Source organism: Lytechinus variegatus, chromosome 8, assembly GCF_018143015.1.
Source record: "Lytechinus variegatus isolate NC3 chromosome 8, Lvar_3.0, whole genome shotgun sequence".
In the NCBI taxonomy this organism is placed as follows: Eukaryota; Metazoa; Echinodermata; class Echinoidea; order Temnopleuroida; family Toxopneustidae; genus Lytechinus; species Lytechinus variegatus.
The window spans coordinates 13,117,967-13,140,788 of NC_054747.1; the positions used below are offsets into that span (position 1 = coordinate 13,117,967).

The 22,822-nt window shown below is 35.6% G+C and overlaps 1 protein-coding gene across 1 annotated transcript; it reads right to left on the reverse strand.

Moving 5' to 3' along the window:
• Window positions 1-6,539: 6,539 nt before the first annotated feature.
• Window positions 6,540-11,607, reverse strand: LOC121420002 (zinc finger protein 726-like). The gene has a single exon (XM_041614513.1). The coding sequence runs from the start codon at window positions 11,605-11,607 to the stop codon at window positions 8,134-8,136; it is 3,474 nt and encodes a 1,157-aa protein (XP_041470447.1). The 3' UTR covers window positions 6,540-8,133.
• Window positions 11,608-22,822: the final 11,215 nt, after the last annotated feature.

Genomic DNA, 22,822 nt, shown 5'->3' on the forward strand with positions numbered 1-22,822 from the left:
CCGAGATTTTACATAAGAGAATAAACTTAATTTATTCATTTATTTCAATTTCATTATATTCATTTCCAGTAAACATCAGAATTCTGTTAAAATTTATCCTAAATTAAGAACATTAGCTTGAAATAGCGTCGGTGTCAACAACCAAGTTCAGCCAATGAAATCGCACGGTTAAACTTGGTAAAATCGGTTGGGTCCCTCCAAATTTTAATGAATATTAATGATATGCAAATGAGGTAAATGACGACACGTCGTTTACTCCTTCATAAAAATGGGTTTTTCTTCAATTAATAATGGACTCTCCCATAAAGTTTGGACCACTTGCAGAGGGAAAAAATACTGAATTCTTTCTTATACCAAAGACAAATAATTACCACAATTAGCACCACCAGAGGTCTTTTCACAAAGAACATAAAAAGTTAGATCTAGTCCTAATTTCATGTAAAACTTGGACGTATTTATTGCGGCGAGTATTAAAGCTGCATGGGACAAAGTCACAGTGGAACCCATTCGCCATTTTCAATTATACCTTTATTATTGCGCCCTGTATGGTTTTCACTTCTTAAAAAAAACACTTATGTATCTTCTTTATTGGGGGGGGGGGGTCATTCCAATAATTGTTGTCAACCGTATTTTACAATAATGGTATGCCTATGGCGTGTCTCTAATTAATATTAAAGTTATGACATTTTACAATTTTGCTTAAATAATTTCACAAAACAGTTAATTATGCGCGGCACATCCTGCGGTATATGCAAATGATGTATTTTCTAATATATGAAATATTATATTATCCTGATTATCTAGTAAAACAACAATTACTTCCCTCCTGAACATGTGGAATAGCATTGTTTAATACTATGATTTAGTCAAGTTGGTCCCGAAAACTAGTAAAAATTGTATATTTAAACAATAAAAAAACCCATTAGCAATTAGTGAGTGAAGGACATCATCGACTATCTCATTGCATGTCATCGATTTGTGCAATTTGTGAAAAATAAGCAAAACTTTAAAATATCATTACTTTCTCATCTGATTTTGATGAAGTTTTCAGCGTTATGCTAGTTTGATTTTTCAGGCTCTATTAATTTGTTCAAAATTTTCTGGGCTGGACTTGCATGACCTTATATAAGTGAAACAATAAATTACTTTTAGCATGTGATTCATTTCTAACTCGACTTCAATTATTACAAAAAATAAACATTGCATTACTACTATGCCTTGGAACAACAAAAATGAAATTGCCCATAGAACACATTAAATTCTTGCGATAGCAACAAAAATAGGTGGTGACGATAAAATATAATTAGAAGCAGGAAATTTAAGGATGATCGAAAGCACGTAGGAACCACAGAGATGAAGTGCTGGAAGAAGCAAAGAAAATAACACTAAGAAGAAAGAATGAACAAGAAAGAAGATGAAGAACTAGGGAGGAGCAGTAGGCATGGTAGAAGGAAGGGAGGAGGAAAAATAGAAGATGAGAAAAGGAGAAGCCAGAAGGAAGAAGAAGAAAAAAGAAGATGAAGAAGACGAAGGAGAAGAGGAATTAGGAGTAGGAAAAGAGAAGAAAAAGAAAAGTAAAAAAGCTGACAAAATAATTTGAAGACCCCCCCAAAAAAAAATAATAAATAATAATAATTAATAATGATAAAAACAATAACAATAACAAGAAAATGATTAAAAGTCAAAAAAGCCTTTAATCAAACAAGGTTGACAGTACATTTAAGAAGGAAGATACTATTGTTTTCTATATCAAATTGATCGACAGAAAATCAGAAATTCCTTGAATGGAACAGAACTTCAACTTCCTAGTAGTCTTGCAATCCTGCGTTCCCTAATTAAAATTCAGCCCAAGAAAGATTTGATTTGAATAATTGAAATAAACTAAACAAACTGCAAGCCAAAAATTTCATTATGTAAAAAAAGAAATTGATGACACTTTATAGTTAATTTGCTTAATTTCACAAATCTGTACACAGACCTACACTTGTTTAATGTTACTCTTTGTTTATTCAAATCAATTTTTGTTGGAGTGGACTAGACCATTAACCAGAACTGACAAGACATACATTTCTAGGGACGATTTCAAATGCATTTTGTATTAAAAGTATAACTTTATTCACAAGATGAATCAATCAAAATACAATTTCATTCACTTCACAACAAAATAGAATTCAGACTTTATCCCAAGGTAATCATGAAGTAATTTCTGATGAGAGAAACATTGACCCCTGCATTGATTTTTTTTTAGATATACAATAAACAAATGTGTAGAGATCAAAATTGATAAATCACACACAAAATATTCTCTGACAGCACCCATAAAATTAATGGTAAAATGGATTATTATAAACATAAAATATATCTTTCACCATGCTGAAATCAATAAAATACCAGGATGTCTTCTAGTCGCACAGGATGAGGATCACATTTCCATTACCAGCATGCACAAAATTCTTATGCAATCATATCAAGAGGAGATATCATGAAACATTGATATGTATATTCAAATGGTACAGGAGAGAAATTACCTGCTATACCATACATTGTGCATACTAACCTTGCAATAAGTATGAGTGGCATAAACATAGCTGGATGGGTGTACAAGTTTAAAATCCAGCCCCTATATATCTATAACATATTGGATGAAGCTATTGAAGTATGAATACCTGAAGTTTGTTTGACATGTCATGAATGTGTATCAGAATATCAGTAGTAGGCATACACACCATACAGAGTATGGTGTTAATAATACCACCAACCAGTGTAAAAATGAGATAACCACATCCTAGTATGGTTGAAATATGTAAACAATATTGAGTTATAAGTTCATAACACCAAATAATATTAAAATAAAAAATAGAATAAATAACACCACCCATAAGTGTTGAACACCACAAATGGGTGTTGAACACCATGAATATCCTACTTGAGTAAAATGCTTATTGTATAATAATAATAAAATAAAATGCTTATTGTATAATACAAACACCACTGTTGATGCAGTGAAAGTGGATTAATGCAAAATGGGCCCTTAAATCCTTGGGACAGCATTTATTTCATTTAATTGGAATAAAAAACGCTTATCATAATTTAGGCATATTGAATAATGAAACAGAAAAAATAATAAAGACACAGCAGTTTCCTATAAAATACTAGCCTATCCGATGTGCGACGGGCTAGTGGGCGGACTACTGACTTCGCCCTCGCCTGACGGGTAAGGGTGCAGCCCGAGCGCCTATCATAACTGATTATTCTCATGAATGATGCATAATAAAAAGTACGTTACGCATATGATAACCATATATGCATATTGATGACTTTACCAGTGATGATAGGCGCTCGGGCTTCGCCCTCGCCCATCAGTCTGCTTCGCACGACCAGTAACTTGCCCGCTATATCCCGGTGCATATCAGACAGGCTAATAAAATACACATATCAAAGCACACTGCATGGTGGGAATATTAACAATAAATAACAAGTAATCAAGGTAAACAATATATTAATGCTGTTTCTGTGTTGAAAACTATATCAGGTCCCCCCCCCCCGTAATTTTCTTGTACATTAACCATCAGAGAAACGGAAACTCATACTTCAATGTACTTGTAGATTAACAGTGAATAATCACACAATTTCAAATCATTCAAATACGACGCATACATGTACATTTTGAAAGACATGTAATTCAAGTGAGGGTATCCAGTAATCTTCGCATCAGTTGTTCAAAGGATGATTTCAATAATACAATTAAATAGCACTGGTCGTTGCAGTATAAGCTACTACATGTATAATGACTTTTTTTATCATACATGTTTCCTATTCGGCAGAGAAATAACAAATGGAAAAGTATGTACAGCGGTAAATTGCCGATTATCTTGACAACTCAATTATCTATAAATACAACATACCCAATTTTGACTTTCTGAATGAAGCATTAACTCATATGCTTGAATTCGCCATAATCCAATATCTTTACAGGCACAATGACAGACATTTTAGTATGGTAACTAACATAAGCAATACAATCATTTGTGTGAAAGTAAACCAAAAAAAAAAAAACATGGAGTAGTTTTGAAATTGATTAAGTTGCCAACTTTTTTTTTAGATATGTAGATCATTATTGAACTAAGTTTGTATGACAAAGAAATAATGGACAGCTCTTAGAAATTGTTGATGTAATTATCTGACAGGATACTAAAAAGAACTAGAGAGAGTATGATATATAGCTTCTTTTTTGTTGGGAGAAAATGTCCTGCACACCATAATCAAATTAGTTATGAAGTAGGTCCATTTGAAATTCCCTCAGATATTGGTACATGTTAACTAAATTCATCTTTTACAAAATCATAGCTTTTTTATTGTAGCTCAATATTTGGCTAACATTTACCACCTTTCTTCTCTCCTTCCACTTTGGAGAACAAATGTGCACTAGGCATCAATTCCTTGTTATTTACAAATGAAATCTCAGCTATCAACTCTTTTGATTACATTTTTAAAACAATCAATGGTACACATACATGAAAGAAACACTTGATTCAAAGGCATTATTTCATTTATACAACAAAATCCATCAACAACATAGAATTTTCAAAATGAAAGATATTGGAATAACGATAACAAGGTCACTTGAATAATCAATATGATCAACTTTTGGTCAATTTGTAATTGACATTATTGCATTTTGGGAACATAAAGTGACATCCCGAAAATCAAACACATGAAAAGTGTTATCTATACCATGAATACCAGTTTACAGCATATATGTTCTCAAAATTCCATAATACATGAATTCAAGTACAATTTCAGTATATTTCATACGATACTACATCAAATTCACAATAACTTCATATACCTTCCTGTTTAGAAAAAAAAGCTGTTAACTAATTGAGCATAGCAATGAATGAGCATTATAAAAACATTATCTTTACCATTATTGATACAATGTATCATTGTTTATATCATCATTATACAAGTGAATCAGCCTAATTAGACTCATTTGGACCAAAACTCCCACAGCTCTGTTGACAAGGTGCTGTGAACGGTTTATTTCCAATTCGTCCAAATGCCAACTTGTCTACTCTCAATTGGTCTATCATCAGTTCGCCCACTCACCACATGGTCTACTTTCATTTATTCCAATGCCATTACGTTTAATAACCAGTTGGTCCAATGGCCATTTAGTCCACCATTGGTATAATTGGACTGAAGTGCTATATTGTGCAAAATGAATGAAAATGAAATGGATATTGGACCAACTGGTTATGAGATGAAATGGTCAGAGATGAATGGTAATTAGACAAAGTGATGATTGGACCAAATGGTTGTTAGATGAAATGTTGATGGACGGAATGGCATTAGACTAAATGAAAGTAGACCATGTGAAGACCAGCTATGCGTGAGATTTTCTGTGAATCTGAGTGAGATCACAGACATTGTGTACAATGTATATGGGGATAGGCTTAGATAGTTGCATGAGACAGAGATTTGAGGGGATGAGCAAGAGTCCAAAATGCTTGAGTCTCACGCATAATGCCTGAGACTTGGTAGCTTTGCTTGTGGTGAGTGGACGAGTTGGCTCCCTGTTCTTCTTATCATCATCATCATCATCATCATCAATCAACTGAGTGAGAGTACATGTACAAGTGACATAATTCCATTCTCTCATCCCCCCAAAAAAACCCTCATGACGGAAACAAGTTCTGCTTGATTCAAAAAGACAAATGAAAATTAACATTAGTTTCAAACCCAGGTTTCAAATTTGCACTACTTTTGAATTCGGAACAAATGTAATGATTCACATGAAAATATGACTTTGCTCCCCGTGCTACATATCGTACATGTACATGTAAAATGGAAAAAAATGAAGACAATTAAGTGTATCCTATACACAATGAATTTCCAGTTTGATATTACAAACAAAACACATTTCGCACATTAGGCAAAATAATTTTTTCAAAATATGAAATTCCATAAAGCAATCCTTCATAAAAGTGACCCACAGAGTATATAATTACAAAAAATACTTTGTCCTACCTGAACACTACAGAATGCCTCAGAATCAGAAACGCAATATAACATCAAGTTCCCCTTTATATGTTTACTCATTTGACATTACATGTATACACGTAGTACTAGTACATCGAGTCAATTGAAGCAGGCGAGTATATTGAATTTTCAAATTTTCTGATAATCTCTATGTACAGTACAGTAATCACCAAAATATAGAATATTAACAACGACCACAGTTCTAAGACTCTTGGATTGGCAGCTTTGAATAGTAAATTGCCATTTCATCTACTGCCAACTCATCCACTGATCATTTTAGTCTAATGCCATTCCGTCCATCAACAGTTTGTCTAACAACTATTTGGTCCGTAAACCACTTGATCAATCACCACGTCATCTTATCCAGTTTGTCTACATGTATGCATGACTATTTCGTCTCACAAGAAGTTGGTCTAATATCCATTTATTTTCATTCATTTTGCCCAATTAGACCAATTGTATATGGACAAAATGGCTATTGGACCAACTGGTAAATAGACAAAATGGTGAATGGACAAAATGGCGATTAGACCATGTGGATAGTGGACGAACTGATAGTAGACCAAATGATAGCAGACAAGTCGGTAATTGTATGAATTGGTATAAGACTAATTCTTAAAAAAACCCTTGAACTGTCAAAAGGTTTGCAATGTACATGTATAAGGAAATTGCTAGAATAAAAACACATAGTATAGACTTTTTGAAAGGGAGAATCTTGAAGAAAGTACTGTCCTAAGTAGGAAAATATGAATCACTATACGTAAATATAAATGGCGTAAATTGCCACAATACGGGTAGTACTGTACAATCTTTACAATACAAAAATAGAATTTGACGATGCATTGATTACTCCTATCAATTCTGTATATTTGATAGTTCTTATACATTGTCTTTTGGTAGATTTTTCTGAATTATCTATATAATCTGAAATATGCTATTCAATAAATTGAAAAAGGCTGTAACACCTATTATTAAAGGTAAAAGATTTTTGAAGTATACCTGTAATAGTAATAGCTAGTATAAATGTATAGGCCTATAATACACAGGAAGCACATGGAATACATTAGTTTGTTATATGATGTAACATTGAATTTGGTATGGAAAATGGAATAGGAAAAATATAATTTAGATATAACTTGTAACAGCGCTTCAAAATAGAATAAAATATAGAGTTCAGAGTTTTGACAACAGCATAAATGAGCAGCCTTTTATGTTTCCTTATTGATCAATGTCATAGACTATTGAAGAGAAGCAACCGACTTAAATGACAAGCTCTTCTCATATAAAAGAAAAGAGGAATCGGACATTTACAATAATGTTTTTGGACAAGTAGCCCTATGCAATTAAAAAAAGTTCATGAAAATTCACCATCAAATTAATCAACTGGTCAATGCATAACTGGCAAAACTTAATACCAGTCTTGATAAGCAATGTTGTAAAGTGCTTTCAATCTATTTTATATTACAAAAAAAAACATATCCTCTTCAAAATCAAGACTCCAATTTAGGTAAATCCTAAAGAAATCCCACTTTGTTTCCTCCCCTCCATCCCCCTTCCATACTGCATCAAATTCTACACAGAAAAAACCAAAAGACCTTCTGGTAAAACTTCCCTGCAGCAAAGGCACTAAAAGAGAAAGACCTAACTTTCCCTACCCTACCCACTACCAAACAATGGTGATATCAATTAAACACTTTGCCTTTGGAACAAAAAAGTGTATAACCTTTTCATTTTCTTTTCCCTTGGATTTGTTAAAAGAATAAAGGTGATATGAAGTCTTGAAGAGTTTCCACCAGCAATAATTTTTGCCCACTGAAAAATTATCAGGAACATGCATCCTTTGGGTGGTGATTCAGATGTTATAAGGGAAATGATTGATATCAAAGAATACAGCATTAAAAGCACAGTAAGTATGTTGACCGTTCGAAAATAAGTGGACAAGGAATATTTAAGCTATTGCTGTTTGAAAACCCAGACCGTAAAGATCATGCAAATTTCAAATTGGCAATTCGGTAGGTAGGGCATGATAGGTAGTAGCAAATAATTACTCTCTAATTTGATAAGGTGTGTGGTAACAGAAAGATTGATAGATCACTCATAACAGTGCAGATCTATCAATTTAGTTGAAGGCATAGAGAGGTCTTGAGGTGCCATGTCCTCAACAGCCTCTGGAGTTGCACCCCTGTAACTCTGATGAGGAATCTCTTGTGCTGCTTCAAAATTGTTAGGGATTCTTTCCGATGGTAACTGCCCAGGACTTGCTTCTGTTACTGCGGAGTCTTTGGGCAGAGTGGGTAGAGCTACACGAACTAGTGACATAGCTGTCCGAGGAGAAGACTGGTGGTTAGGAGGTGACTGAGGTACAGGTGGCTTCTCAGGGGACGGATTCTCTAGTTTGATAGGTTGTTTGTCCAGGGGGATGCAGGCAGATCCTGCCTTGTGCCTCTTGAGATGGTGACTCTGTTTGAATGCCTTCCCACATGCATCACACTTGTGTGGCCTCAATCCCAGGTGCCATCGCTCGTGCTTCTGGCGACCATTCTTAGAGGACAAGAGCTTGGGGCAGTACTGGCACTTGTAGCGGATCCCTTCTTGGGTCATGATGATCTCTTCTTGTCTGATTGGCCTGCTTGGGGTTACCATGACAATGTCGTGTTTTGACTTTAGGTGGGCTTTTAAGTGATGGGGTTGGATGAATTTCTTGGAGCAGATGGAGCAGGAGTGAGGACGCTCACCTGTATGGATTCGCATGTGAATGCTCAAGTTCTGCCTTGTCTTGTAATACTGACCACAGATATGACATTGAACCTGGAAAGGCATTTCAGGATCATCATAACCATAATCTATATTGTTAGGATTGGTAAGGTTCAAGGGGAGGACATTACTACTTCCAGCTTCAAAGTCTTGGCATTGCTGGTAATTCCCAGTGGGTCCACAATGTTGGTAAGACGCATGCCCATTCTCATCAACAATCTCTCCTTCTTCGATGTCAGAAAACACTTCTTCCTTGATGGATAGACCCGGAAAATCCTGTTCATCGTTTTCTAGGGCATATCTTCCAACTCTTTCTGGTTCTTCACTTTCTTCTTCTGTAATGTTTCCAATCTCCTCTAAACACTCACCAAGTGCAGGAGAGTGAACGACATTGTCATTTTCGTCATTTTTGCTGGCATCGTCTGCCAGTTTCTTGGCCTTTTCTTTGGCTTTCAACTGTTCCGTGCTAATAAGCCCTACAGCACTTGGAACATCCATAATCTGGAGTGCTTCATTTTCTGAGGACACCGTAGGTTCTTCACTGGGGGCCAGAGCCTTCTTCTTGCGATGATTTTCTGCCAAAACCTGCATCATATGCCAAGAGGTTAGAGGACCAATCCTATCATTGCTGTTAACATCATCGACTTTCTTATCTTTGCTCTCCATCAACTTCATCTGCACTAACCTACACTTTGATGACATCTGATGCTTCTTGAGATGCTGCAATTGCTTGAATGTATTCCCGCAGTTGTTGCACTTGTGGGGTCTCAATCCAAGATGCCATCTCTCATGTTTGCGCCTTCCAGACCTTGACATCAGTACTTTGCTGCAGTAATGACACTTATATCTCATTCCTTCCTCTGTCATTACCACTATCTCTTTCTTCCTGGTTGCTTTCTGGATTGGATGATACACTCCGTGTCGGGAGAGCATATGAGCCTTCCTGTGATGGGACTGCCGAAAAGTCAAGCTGCACATACTGCAAGAGTATGGTCTCTCCCCTGTATGGATACGACTGTGAATCATGAGGTTTCGACTGCTCTTGCAGGATTTCCCACATTCTTGGCAAATAAAAGACTTGGTTTCTCCTAGTTCTGGATCTAAGCTTGGTAGTCTTGTCAGGTCTAATGGTCTATCTTCAGTAACGTTTTCTAACACAGCTTGATCAAGGCACTTGGTAGTCACAGGATTGTGCGAAATGGATGATGAAAGACTTGAAGTAGGGATTGCAGCAAGCTCTTGAAGTGGAGCCTGACTTGCAGGTGTAGGGCTTATCTGGGAGTGATCATTGGAGATTCTCTGAGAAACAGATTCTTTGATAACATTACCTGTTACCTCTCCTTCTTCAGTCTCGTCATAGAAAACCTTATGTTTATTATGATCAGAAGTTTGAGAATGATTAGTAGTAGCATTTGTGAGTCGTGGAAGTACAACTTTAGTCTTTGCTCTGTTAGCCTGGCATCGTTTTGTCTTCATATGGGCTTGGAGCTGCCAACGCTGGCGAAATGCAGCCCCACAAAATTCACAAGAATGGGGTCTAATGCCAAAATGCCACATTTGATGTCTCCGTCTGTTACTCTTGCAAGAAAATAATTTGGGGCATAAGGAACACTTCCATCTCGGTCCAGTGTCTGTGAATATAACGCCAGCAGCTTCTTGTCCTTGTAAGGTCTCCTGGGAGTGTTGGCTGTGATAGGCCTCCATGTGTGTTTTCAGAGCAGCACCTGTTGGGAAGAGCTGGCGACAATAGAAACAATCAAACTTCTGGAGCTCACGGTGAGAGAGCATGTGGTCATTGAGGTAAAGATCATTCCGGAAGAGTTTTTTACAATACGGGCACCTGACACTGTCATTTGGAATCTTGACTTCACTTTTCTCTGCATGGAGTTTCTTAGACTGATCTAAGCCGGGTTCATGGTTGAAATGTTGACCAAGCTGTTCCCCTCCAGGGTTTGACAACTCCCTTGAAGCACTTTGATGACCGTCATGATGTTCCTTGGCAATAACACTGGGAAAATTATTCTTACATTTAGTACTCTGAATACCTGCACATGCATGTTGCTTCTTGGCCAACTCATTAAAGAATACCCTCCCACAAAGGTTACAACATGGATCTTTTTCTCTAACTACGAGTTGAAACTCACGCTTGCTGCAAGAACAGACTGTGTCAGACCCGCATTCTTTACAAGAGGTTTCTGATGAATCTCTGCTGCTTGGTACACTGCAGTCATGGCCGAAAAGGCAATCTATGCTATCAACACAGACCTTGCAATCAGCGCAGCTGTATGTTCCATGAGTGACATTCTGGGTGATATTCAGATACTTCGGAAGTCTTGCTTGATGACTCAGTCGATTGTTGCTACTTGTTGATTTCTCTGGGATTGGAGTGTGATCATTTAGACCGTTGGAATTACTTTGAGGTATTTTCAACCCTGTTTGAAAACTGTGCCTTTCTGTTCCTCGCTGTGACAACGTCCTGATGACTGCTTTGGTTGTGGCTAAACTAACTCCTCCAGGTAAGCCCTGTTGAACCAGGATACTACCTTGGCTCTCATGTCCTTGTAGAGGCAGAAGGTCACTGCTACAAAGGGTCCCCTTTCCGGAGGGATACTCTTTCTTCTTGAGGATCTTCTTTTTAGGATTTTTCACATCCGCTTTCTTCATAGGTACCATCCTCTCTTGACACTTAGCTTTGATGAGGCTCTCATCCTTCGGATGTGCCAATCTTTCATGGTTCTCTAAGGCGGCAAGGCGCTTGAAGCACTTGCCACAAGTGCTGCAGACATTTGATCTTCCCGTTGGCAATGACATCTTTCCAGATCATCACAAATTTAACAAAAAATAGCAAACTCAATATAGTACTCAGCATTCGAGGTTTAAAAAATATAAATATATGTAGCAATGACTGAACATCTTTGTTAAGCTTACCGGTAACTCAAAAACTTGCAAGTACTGATACAGATTAATTAGTTATACTTAAATAGTAACAAAATCATTTCAAATAGCATAATATAAACTTTCTTAAATGGCACAGATATTGATATTTTTTCCTGCAAAATCCTGATGAAGGTTTTCACTTGTAATAGACCTCTGCAACCAAGACACCATTACAGGAAGTAAGAAGAGGAACACAGAATTTCAAGGTGACTGTTTTTTTTCTCTTTTCTTTCAGGATGAAGGCACTTATTTTCGAAGGCATACCCAATCCTGCCATGGATTTTCTAGTGTGGGCCTGGTTGGAAGCCGACTCTTGGATCTGATAATTAGGGGGGCCACTGCCATCAGCGTCCTGTATGGTCACTTCTGGCTGCCTCATATATGGTCAATGCTGGCTTCCTTCTAGGGCCACTGCTGGTAGCCTCATAGGACCACTGCTAGTTGCCAGGTTGATGGTAGAGAACTGTAATGATAGTAGACAGACCAAAGAGAACATTTATACTCATTCATTTTTAAATTCTTTAAAATCTATTCATATTTATTAAAGAAAATTCCTCTATTTATTTGATTCATAAGAACCATGATGTTGTTGGTATACAATCCTGAATGACAAGGCTATTCTGAGGCCTAGAAAATTGGAAAAATGAGTGGGTGGGGTAAGGGTTCCAATCTGACTGTTGACTGCCTGTTCACAACGGAAATTGACACAATATGTATGTGATCAAATCTCCAAGAATGAATCATTATTTTTCCTAAAATAATTGGTCTAAAGTACTACTTATTTAATATTTTGCAGTAAAATAAAAACATAAAAATTTGCTACTTTTGTCTCAATAGATGAATGCAGTTTCAAAATAAATTCCTCATAATTTTGCAGTATTTATTGTCTACTTTTTTCAAACCTTTGTCTTTTCACCAAAACTTGTAACAGACATAGATCAAAACTGATCTCACTCAGTGAAATCAATAACCAATTTCACACATTTGTGAATCTTAGCTTGAAAATCATGTTTTTCATAGGTCATGGAAGTACGAAAGCACAAAAAAGCTAGTGCAACCACATACCAGGCAACGTAAATTGAATCTTGAAAATCTGCAAGAGACTCCTTTGCTGCTGTTACTCCCGTCACATGACAAGAACCATGTTGCCCATAGCCTCTGTGCCAAGGTCAGAACCTACAGAAAAAAAATGAATGAAAATGAATGTAAGGAAATGACTGAAATGGAACAATTAAAAATAAATTGGACAAGACTTCTTCCATCAGCTCTGTGACCTACATGTACATGTATATCCCTTGAACTTGAGATAATCCTCACACCCGTCCATCAGCCACGTTTTTGAAGATCAACCCTGTGATATTTTTCTCAGAAGACTTTGGTGACCTGTGACCTTGTGACCAGGAAATATAACCGGATCATCACCACTCCATAAATGTGATGTTTAAATCTGAAAGATTCTTCAGCTATCACATTAAGAATGACAATAGGATGGGCAGATGGAAGCCCCAAATCAGAGTAACGTAGGCCTACACTACAGCCCCAGGTACTACCTGAAGGCCTACTATATGTACACTCAAATTCTTTATATAAGACTGTTGAGAATTCAAAGGGATGGTCCGGGCTGAACGTGTTCATAGCGAAATAAATAGAATAGCATTCACTGAGCAAAATGCCAAAAATTTCATCAAAATCGGATAACAAATAACAAAGTTATTGAATTTTTAAGTTTAGCAATATTTTGTGAACACAGTCGTCATGAATATTCATTAGGTGGACTGATGATGTCACATCTCCACTTGTTCTTTTGTATTTCATTATATGAAATTAGGTTTATTCAATTTTTTTCCTCCAAGAACTAGAAAAATTGTATTGACAACTGATCTAGTGCATTAGATATTTATTGCTGCAACTTATTTCATTATAAGGGAGACATATATTATTCACACAAGTATGAAATAATGAAACTAGCACATCAATGATGTGGAGCTCATCCGGCATCTCGCAATGAAATTTAACACAATTTTAATTTCAGCCCAGTTGACACTGTAGTGAATTGTATTTGTGACATAAATTGAGGATGTAGTATTGAAATTGATGAAGAAATGACATAGAAGCATTTTTGTGATCTATGAATAAATTTCATATAAATTAAGCATAAATTACTTTCTAGTCAAAATTTCTTAACTCTGTGTAGAACCTTGGTGAACCTCATGAAGCTCTCAGATGGAACAAAAATAATCAAAATCAATCAACGAATAAATAAGTAATTTTTGTCAGTTTTGAAAATATATGAATAAATTAGCATATTTAATAAATTTCAAAATTCTGTGTTGAAATTTTGTATCACCACCTCGAGCTTTCATATAAAGCAAACAAAATTGAATTGATCAACAGATGAAGAAAAAAGATCTTTTGTGGTTTATGAATAAATTTTGCATAAATTAGCATAAATAATTTTCCACTGAAAATTTCAAAATTCTGTGTAGAAGTACAAGTTTGGTGAACCTCATCCAGCTCTACCAGATGGAAGAAAAGAAATCAAAATCTGTCAACAAATAAAAAAGAGGCATTTTCAGTGATTCATGAATAAATTCTGTATAAATTAGCATAATTAATTTTCTACTGAAAATTTAAAAATTCTGTGTAAAAGTTTGGTGAACCTCATGAAGTTCTACCAGATGGAAGAAAAAAAAATCGAAATCGGTCAACAATTAAAGAAGCATTTTATGTGAATTGTCAAAATATGAATAAATTAATTTCGCATAAATTAGCATAAAAATTGTTCTAGTCAAGTTTCGAAATTCTGTGTGGAAGTTTGGTGAACCTCATGAAGCTATACCAGATGGAAGAAAAAAATCAGAATCGGTTAACAAATAAAGAAGCATTTTATGTGAATTTGTAAAAATTTGCATAAATTAATTTCGCATAAATTAGCAGAAAAATTGTTCTGGTCAAAATTTCAAAATTCTGTGTAGAAGTTTGGTGAACCTCATGAAGCTCTACCAGATGGAAGCAAAAAAGTCAAAATCGGTCAACAAATAAAGAAGTTCAGCATTTTTCGTGAATTTTGAAAAATGCACATAAATTAGCATATATAATGAATTTCAAAATTCTGTGTAGAAGTTTTGAATCCCCCACCAAGTGCTTTCAAATAAAGCAAACAGAATTGAAATCGGACTTGAAATGGCGAAGAAGAATTTTGAAATTGTGGACGGACGACGGACGCAATGCCAAGGCATAAGCACATTTGGCCCTTCGGGCATGATGAGCTAAAAATCATGATTTTATGTAATAACATAACAAAACGGAAAGTGGGGATGTGACATCATCAGCCCACCCAATGAATATTCATGACGACTGTTTTCACGAAATATTGCTCAACTTTAAACTTCAATAACTTTATTAATTTGTTATCCGATGAAATTTTCAGCATTTTCCTCAGTGAATTCAACTCTATGTGCTAAGAATAAATAAATATTTTCAGCCCAGACCATCCCTTTAAGTATCCACTTATCAAAAGAGCAAATCATTATTGTCATAATTTCTCAAGCATTCATTCTCAATGGAATTTTTCACATCACAATGCTCTTTTTGCTTAGCTGTAGTTTACTTAACCCTTGACAAATTTCAGGACTAAATTGTGCACAAAGTTTGGTGACTGTGTTGCTTCTTATTTTCAAGTCTGGCACATATTTTAGACAATTTTTTTTTCAAATCTGTATCATCTGACACTGTTACAATGCTGTGTGATTATTTACGTACACATGCATGTCAATTCCCAAATTGCCAATTCAACAACATTTCGGTGCAAAATTAATTGATGCAAATTTTATTTTCAACCACAAATCTAAAAAAAAAAAGTGATTTTACTATTGCTATTATTATTAACTCTTAACATGCCACGCAAACTACTAAACCAATGCCACAGTGCTAATCCGATGCTAATCCCCTGTGCCAACCACAAAACCCCCGAGTGCCACATTGATTTTGGGATCGCGAGTCGTACTCACTCATTTCAATAGTCATGATTACAATTGCTTATAACTCTCTAACGATTAGTTTATCCACAAAATATTGTGTAGTAAAGTTGTAGGAAATTTCATACCCCTTATAGTGGTCTCCTCATTATATAGATTGGCTATTATCTTTACCGCTAAAATATGAGTTGTATCAAGTAGTTCCATTTAGTGGAGTATTTTGTATGGATAAAAAAAACGTGGGTCTCTTCCCTCTCAGAGGCGGAGCCATATCTTGTAAAAAATGTAGAAATACTCGAAAAAGTCGATTGTAAACCGCGGATAAAGTTGATCTGTCAAAAAGCAGAGCTCGCACTGCACACAATAGTGCTAATTACGGCATGCATGCGATGCGCAATACAATGCAAAACGGCGTAGCAATGATTGTAATTCCGAATGTGCGCAGTCATGCACGAAGCAGGCAAGGGAAGGAAACAATGCAAGCACAAAGCAATCAATAGTAGGCGTGCGAGCACGAGTGTGGCATGTTATAGTAGGATACGTAGCGTGCACGAAGCACTCAATGAGTTAAGAGATGCTGGATATGATCACGCAAAAGGATCCCAATTATTCCAAAACATTGCAAAAACAATTTCTAAAACTTAAAAGTGTTTACAATAACAAGGAAATGCTTCTACTCACTGTAAAGGGGAAGTTCACCCGGACGAAAAGTTTTATTGCAATACCAGAACAACAAAAAATGGAGGTTATGAGGTAAATCTAACAACGATTAAGAAAGTAATTTGAATTTTAAGATTTCAATTAGTGACGTTATACATGTATATGAGCAGCTGCCCCATATATTTAAAGAGCCTAAATATCAATGTTTTAATGGTTCGTGATGACTAAAAATGTTCTTCTTTCAAAACCGAGTGCGAAATAATTTGTCTGCTGATAACATGTAATGAAGGTACAAGAAAATCCATTTTCAAGTTTATGACAAAATGGTATTCACTGATGTTTATAATTCACAATACACGAGAGGCTGTTTGCATACAAGTATGACTTCACAAATCAAAAAATTTGAACTCTGAACTCAAAATCTTTGGATTTTCCTTAACCTTAAAGGGGAAGTTCACCCTGACAAAAAGTTTATTGCAAAAATAGCAGAAAAAAATAAAAAATATTGCCGAAGATTTGAGAAAAATTCATCAAATAATTAAAAAGTTATTAGAATTTCAATTATTTGATTTGTGACGTCATATGCGAGCAGCGTTCCTACATAGCAAATGGTAAAAAATCAATGAAATGTCATTTTCTCAGAAAATTGAAAATGGTTTTCACTGTAACTTTTGTATATCAATAGACAAATCATTTCACACCCGATCATGAAAAGAAAACAAAATTAAGTCATCAGGAACCATACAAAATTTGAAATTCATACATTTTATATTACATAACACATGGGGCAGCTGCTCGTTTATGACGTCACAAATCCAAAATTTTGAACTCTAATAACTTTCTTACTCTTTAACGGATTTTCCTCAAACCTTCACCAATATTTTTTACTATTTTTTCTGCTATTTTTACAACAAAGTTTTCTTCAGGGTGAACTTCCCCTTTAATAGTAATAATAATAACAATGATAATACTACTAATAATATCAATAATAGCATTAAGAGGGAGACTCCCATTTAGTTTCCTTCCAAAATGTCTCTTAGATATTTTTTTCTATTTTTATTTATAATTTTTGTCATTAAACTTCCCCTTTAAATTGATTTAAAGAAAAAAAAATAATTTCATGTATTAACATGAAAGCACTGGACAATTCAATGAAATATAAAGCCAATTAAAAAGGGTTCAAAATAATGCAATGTAATCCCAATTTGCTTTCATTAAAGATAATTGAATAAGGATATCATGATTACTAAATATGGTGGATATTTTACTCTTTAACTCTTTGCCCGCCACGGACGACTCGCGGCACATACAGCGGACTGCTAATGACGACTTAAGTAACAGTTCGCACACAATGCATACGGCACCCCAAAATTAATGTGGCGCAGGGGGGATAGTGTACGTGGCGGGCAAAGAGTTAAAGGACAAGTCCACACTTACAAAAAGTTGATTTGAATAAAAAGAGAAAAATCCAACAAACATGACACTGAAAATTTCATCAAAATTGGATGTAAAATAAGTTATGACATTTTAAAGTTTTGCATAATTTCACGAAACAGTTATATGCACATCCTGTTGGGTATGCAAATGAGGAGACTGAGGTCATCCACTATTTCTTTTGTATTTTATTATATAAAATAGGGAATATCCTAACAATTCCTCCATGAACATGTGGAATGGGCATTGTTTAATACTATATGATTCAGTCAAGGTGGTCCTTATTGTCAAATCTATAAAAAATGAAATATTGTATAATTTAAACAATAAAAAACAAAAGAAATAGTGAGGGAGGGACATCAGACTGTCTCATTTGAGTTGTGCATATCGCCATTGGCGGCGGAAGCCAAAATTTTAGGAGGGGACAACCAAAATTTCTTTGACAAGCAAAAAAAAAAAAAAAGGTTCTCAACCCAAATATTTTAGGGAGGACGTAGGAAAATAAACTGACAAGAAAAAAAAAGGTTCTCAACCCAAAAATTTTAGGGGGGACGTAGGAAAATAAATAGACAAGAAAATTTTTTTTTTTAAAATAAGGTCAACATCAAATTTAGAGGGGGGGGGAACTGTCCCCCCCTCCTAAAATTTAGGGGGGGACACGTCATTTGCATACCGACCGACATGTGCATAAAACTGTTTTCTGAAAAATAAGCAAAACTTTAAAATGTCATAACTTTCTTATTTTACAAATTACATCCGATTTTGATGAAATTTTCAGGATTTTGCTAGTTTAATTTTTGTCTATAATTTATTCAAATCAACAATTTTTGTGGGGTGGACTTGACCTTTAAACATACAACTGATATACATGTACTTTGACATTTTTCAACTTTCATAAAACAAAATATAGGGCCTAGGTCAAGAGGGCTGATATACCTCCAATTTTCAATTTGTGAAAAACAATCATTTTTTTTTCATAAATCAAGTTCAGACCTAGCTCCACACAAAATCTGAGTCAAATTGTCAAGAGAAAAGGAAGTGTCAACTCTTGTTACGGCCAACATTTGCCTCCTCTTCTACTTCTTCGGGTTAAATCTGCCTCCTTCAGGATTTGCCTCCTTGAGAATGTAAACGGCACTTGAGCAAAATAATGAGACATCCAAATTCCTGATCATGTTTATAAATAAAATAAGTCTGATAAATTCAAGGACTTGGGAGCAATTGATCTTGGGGTTGAAATACATTAGATTTTAACTTTTTGAACCACACCACTGCAAGTAAAGGATCAAGACAGTGTATGAGAAACATTTATGCCCGTATTCTGAAGTCGGGTTTAACTTAAACTCAGGTTTAAAGTTGTGGTTTAAGTATGGACAGCCAATTGTTACATAATCACTAACAGTAGAGATATCATACTTTCAGCTCATTCGGCTCTCAAATCACTCATAATTGTGTAAGAAGTATAAATAGACGATTGTCTTCACCATCGATGAATCAGGAAAGAGCACAGTAAACATAAGAAACATGCAACCTAATAAAAATTTTGATACTTTTGGCTTCCCATACTTAAACCACAACTTTAAACCTGAGTTTAAGTTAAACCCGACTTCAGAATACGGGCCTTAAAGTCTAAGGCACAAGCTTTGGATTTATTCATGCAAACTAATGTGCGCTAGTAGTAGTACCCAAACTGGCTGAATCTGATCTCGCAGTCAATATACTGCCGGTGGCCCTGGCCTGGTAGCATAGCAGTAGCTAGTAGGAGGAATATATAATTCTTGATTACTGAATACATGTCATGGACATTCAAAGGCAGGGGGCACACAACGTACACCAAGAATGAGATGGGTGCATGCCCTTTTGTTTGCTATAGAGCTTGCTCCCCAACTTTGCCATTGTACTTTGGAGCATCCATTGTTGATTTGTGCATCCACCCGTGCACGGCGTACAGAGAGACTCCTTCCCCTATATCCCCCCGCACCTACTAGTAGTACTACAAACTCGTGGCCCGATTGCCCGCGAAAAGCAATCACCGGTGCCATCACAACCACCACCAACACCACCACCACGCTCGCACAAACACCCATGGATGCAGGCGGATTCCCGCATGCATAAATACCACGCAGATCAAAAAGAGGATTCCGTGACCGGACGAGCACCAAAACATAACGCGACAAAATTACACAACAAAACATTAACATCGACTATGGAATCACGCATTTACTACTTTGCAATAAATTAAGCATGTTGCTGATAATGTTTTTGACGATTACTGCTAATTTTAAGTATTTTTTTAGGTAAACTCACCAGGGAGAACTAGGAGTCGTGTTCATCGGAGCACCTCTGATACCTGGCCACCGATCGATAACTGATGTAATGCATATGCATGCGATAATAAAGGACCCGGAAAGACGAGGAAGGGGTCTGGCATTTGGTGGAGGGGTGGTGCATGCAGGGGGGGGGGGGTAACGGATGGGGTTAGGGGATCAAGAGGAAAAACAGAAAGCAGGCCCAAAAAATCCATTCATTAATGCGACTGCTCTGAAATAGCCAGTAGGACCTATGCAGTAGCCTATATCCGTATTCATGTCCCGAATTCATTGTCGGGCGAGGCCGGGGCCACAGAGCTAAATACGTATATAACTCTATGGGCGGGGCATTTTTTTTTCTCAGTTGGGGCCAAAATGAGAAACTTGATAGGCATGGGAAACTTGATTGGTTTCTGACCGAGAGATCAGAGTGCGTGATGATGAAACTGGAGATGAATTCCTTGTAACTTATGTCATAAAAAAGTAGTGATCTGTTTCGTGTATATATATATTTTTTTTGGTAATTTTGAAATTAAAATAATGTAGGGTTGATAATATTAGGATATAAAGTGCGTATAAAAAAAAAGGTTCACACTTTGAAAAAGCCCTGGGAATTAAAAATTATACAATTAAGATGTGGGTAATTTTTTTCACACATTATGTTGGGTCTCATCTATCCAATAAAAGTAAAAGTTTTGACAGCTAGAATGTACTTTCAAAAGTGAGCACTGTCCATTTTTGTGAAACTCGCAGAAATCTGTTTGCGCAGATGCTCGTTTTCACGCTGTGTCAAGGGGAAAGGGCGAAATCAAACTTACCGTGCGAAACATTTCTCATACATCTCCCTTGCACTTTTAGTCAATAGAAATAAAATGGATATATTAATTTGACCATTTTGTAACAATTAATGGCCACCTACATTGAAATTTCAATTAACATTTAGTAAGCACAACCTTTACCCTTTTTGTACCAGCTGGAGCTGAGGATATAACTAAATCTGAATAAATTAAGTTTATATCAGACATCTCCAGCATGGTTTCATTAAGTTTTTATCATTTAAAGTGGGTTTTCTTTGACTTGTTTCTCCACACTTTTTTCAGGCTTGACAATGATTAACAAAATATAAATCAAGCCTAATGAATTCTATGTACACGACAGCTCAATGTAAAGCAAATATCGTTGAGATGGCCTCGGTGCGTTTGGGAGCTAGTGCACTTGAGTCGACTGTTTGGGCGAGGAAACAAGTTTAAAACTGGATAAAAGAGTCAATTTTTTTTAGCTAATTCCACGTGTTCTTCATGATAAAAGGTGTGGTCCAGGCTGAAAATATCTATGTCTTAATACATAGATCGAGTAGAATCCACTGAGCAAAATGACGAAAATTTCATCAAAATCGGATAACAAATAATAAAGTTAATGAAGTTTAAAGTTCAGCATATTTTTTGACAAAAGTCGTCAGGAATATTCATTAGATGTCACATCTCCACTTTCCGTTTTCTTGTTATTACATAAAATCATATTTTCTTTTCATAATTTCATACTTGTGTGAATAATATGTGTCCCTTATAATGAAATAAGTTACAGCAATAAGTATCTAATGCACTGAGTGGTCAGTCCAATTATTCTAGTTGTTGGAGGAAAAAATTGAATAAACCTAATTTCATATTATAAAATACAAAAGAACAAGTGGAGATGTGACATCATCAGCCCACCTAATGAATATTCATGACGACTATTTTTACAAAATATTGCTGAACTTTAAAATTCAATAAATTTGTTATCCGATTTTGATTTATTTTGGGCATTTTGCTCACTCCAGTGAATTCTATTATTAAGCTATACATACTTTCAGCCCGGACCATCCCTTTAAGGTCTACTTTTATTCGCATATTTCAAAGTTCTGGGCAAATCATTTTTCATGAACTTTTCAAAAGTAAGTGGCGCTCACTCAAGCGGAAATATTTTTCGACAGTTATATCGTCATTTGCTTAATTACATCTGTACCAATGTTAAAATCTGGAAAAGTCTTCAGGATATTACAAATGTATGATTTTACAGGATTTTTTCTAAGTGTAAACTTTTTTTTATACGCACTGTATATACATACCGTCTTTTCCATGTTGAATAAATGTTTAGTAATTCAATTCAGTTCAATTCTTCATTTCCATTCAAACATAACACCCAAAATAGTCCTATTAATCAGATAAAATTTTTCAGAATGATGAACACTCTCACTTCGTAAAAAAAGTATAAAACTGAGCAAAAATGGAAATGAGGGGGGTCCACAAAAAAGCAAAGCTTGTTAACTTGTGGATCCCCTTGGAAATGAAAAAAAAATATTGTCGACTTATTCATATATGCGTAGGCCTATATTATACATGCAGGGAAGAAAAAAGAGAAGGAACAAAAAGGTCGAAATCAGATTGATATAATTATTTTGAATTACGGTTCTGAATTACTGACCAAATGCAAAGCTATATTCACATATTCCGTCTTTTCCATTTTGAATAAGTGCCCAACAAAGGCGCCGTTAGAAAGCAGCAAAAGCAAATTGAATATATACAAAATAAAAAAGCCAAGGCACATTACAATATAGAGGGGGTTGTCTGCCATCAAACCTAGAATAGCTGCGTGGACAAGTGTAATTTTAGGTTGCCGCAAGGCTAGTTGCAGATTTTAATTCAATGAAATGTTCCAATATGACAATAT

What these genes read in the sequence shown, in the direction of transcription:
- LOC121420002 (XM_041614513.1), bottom strand. Translation starts at nt 11,607, where the DNA reads ATGTCATTGCCAACGGGAAGATCAAATGTCTGCAGCACTTGTGGCAAG.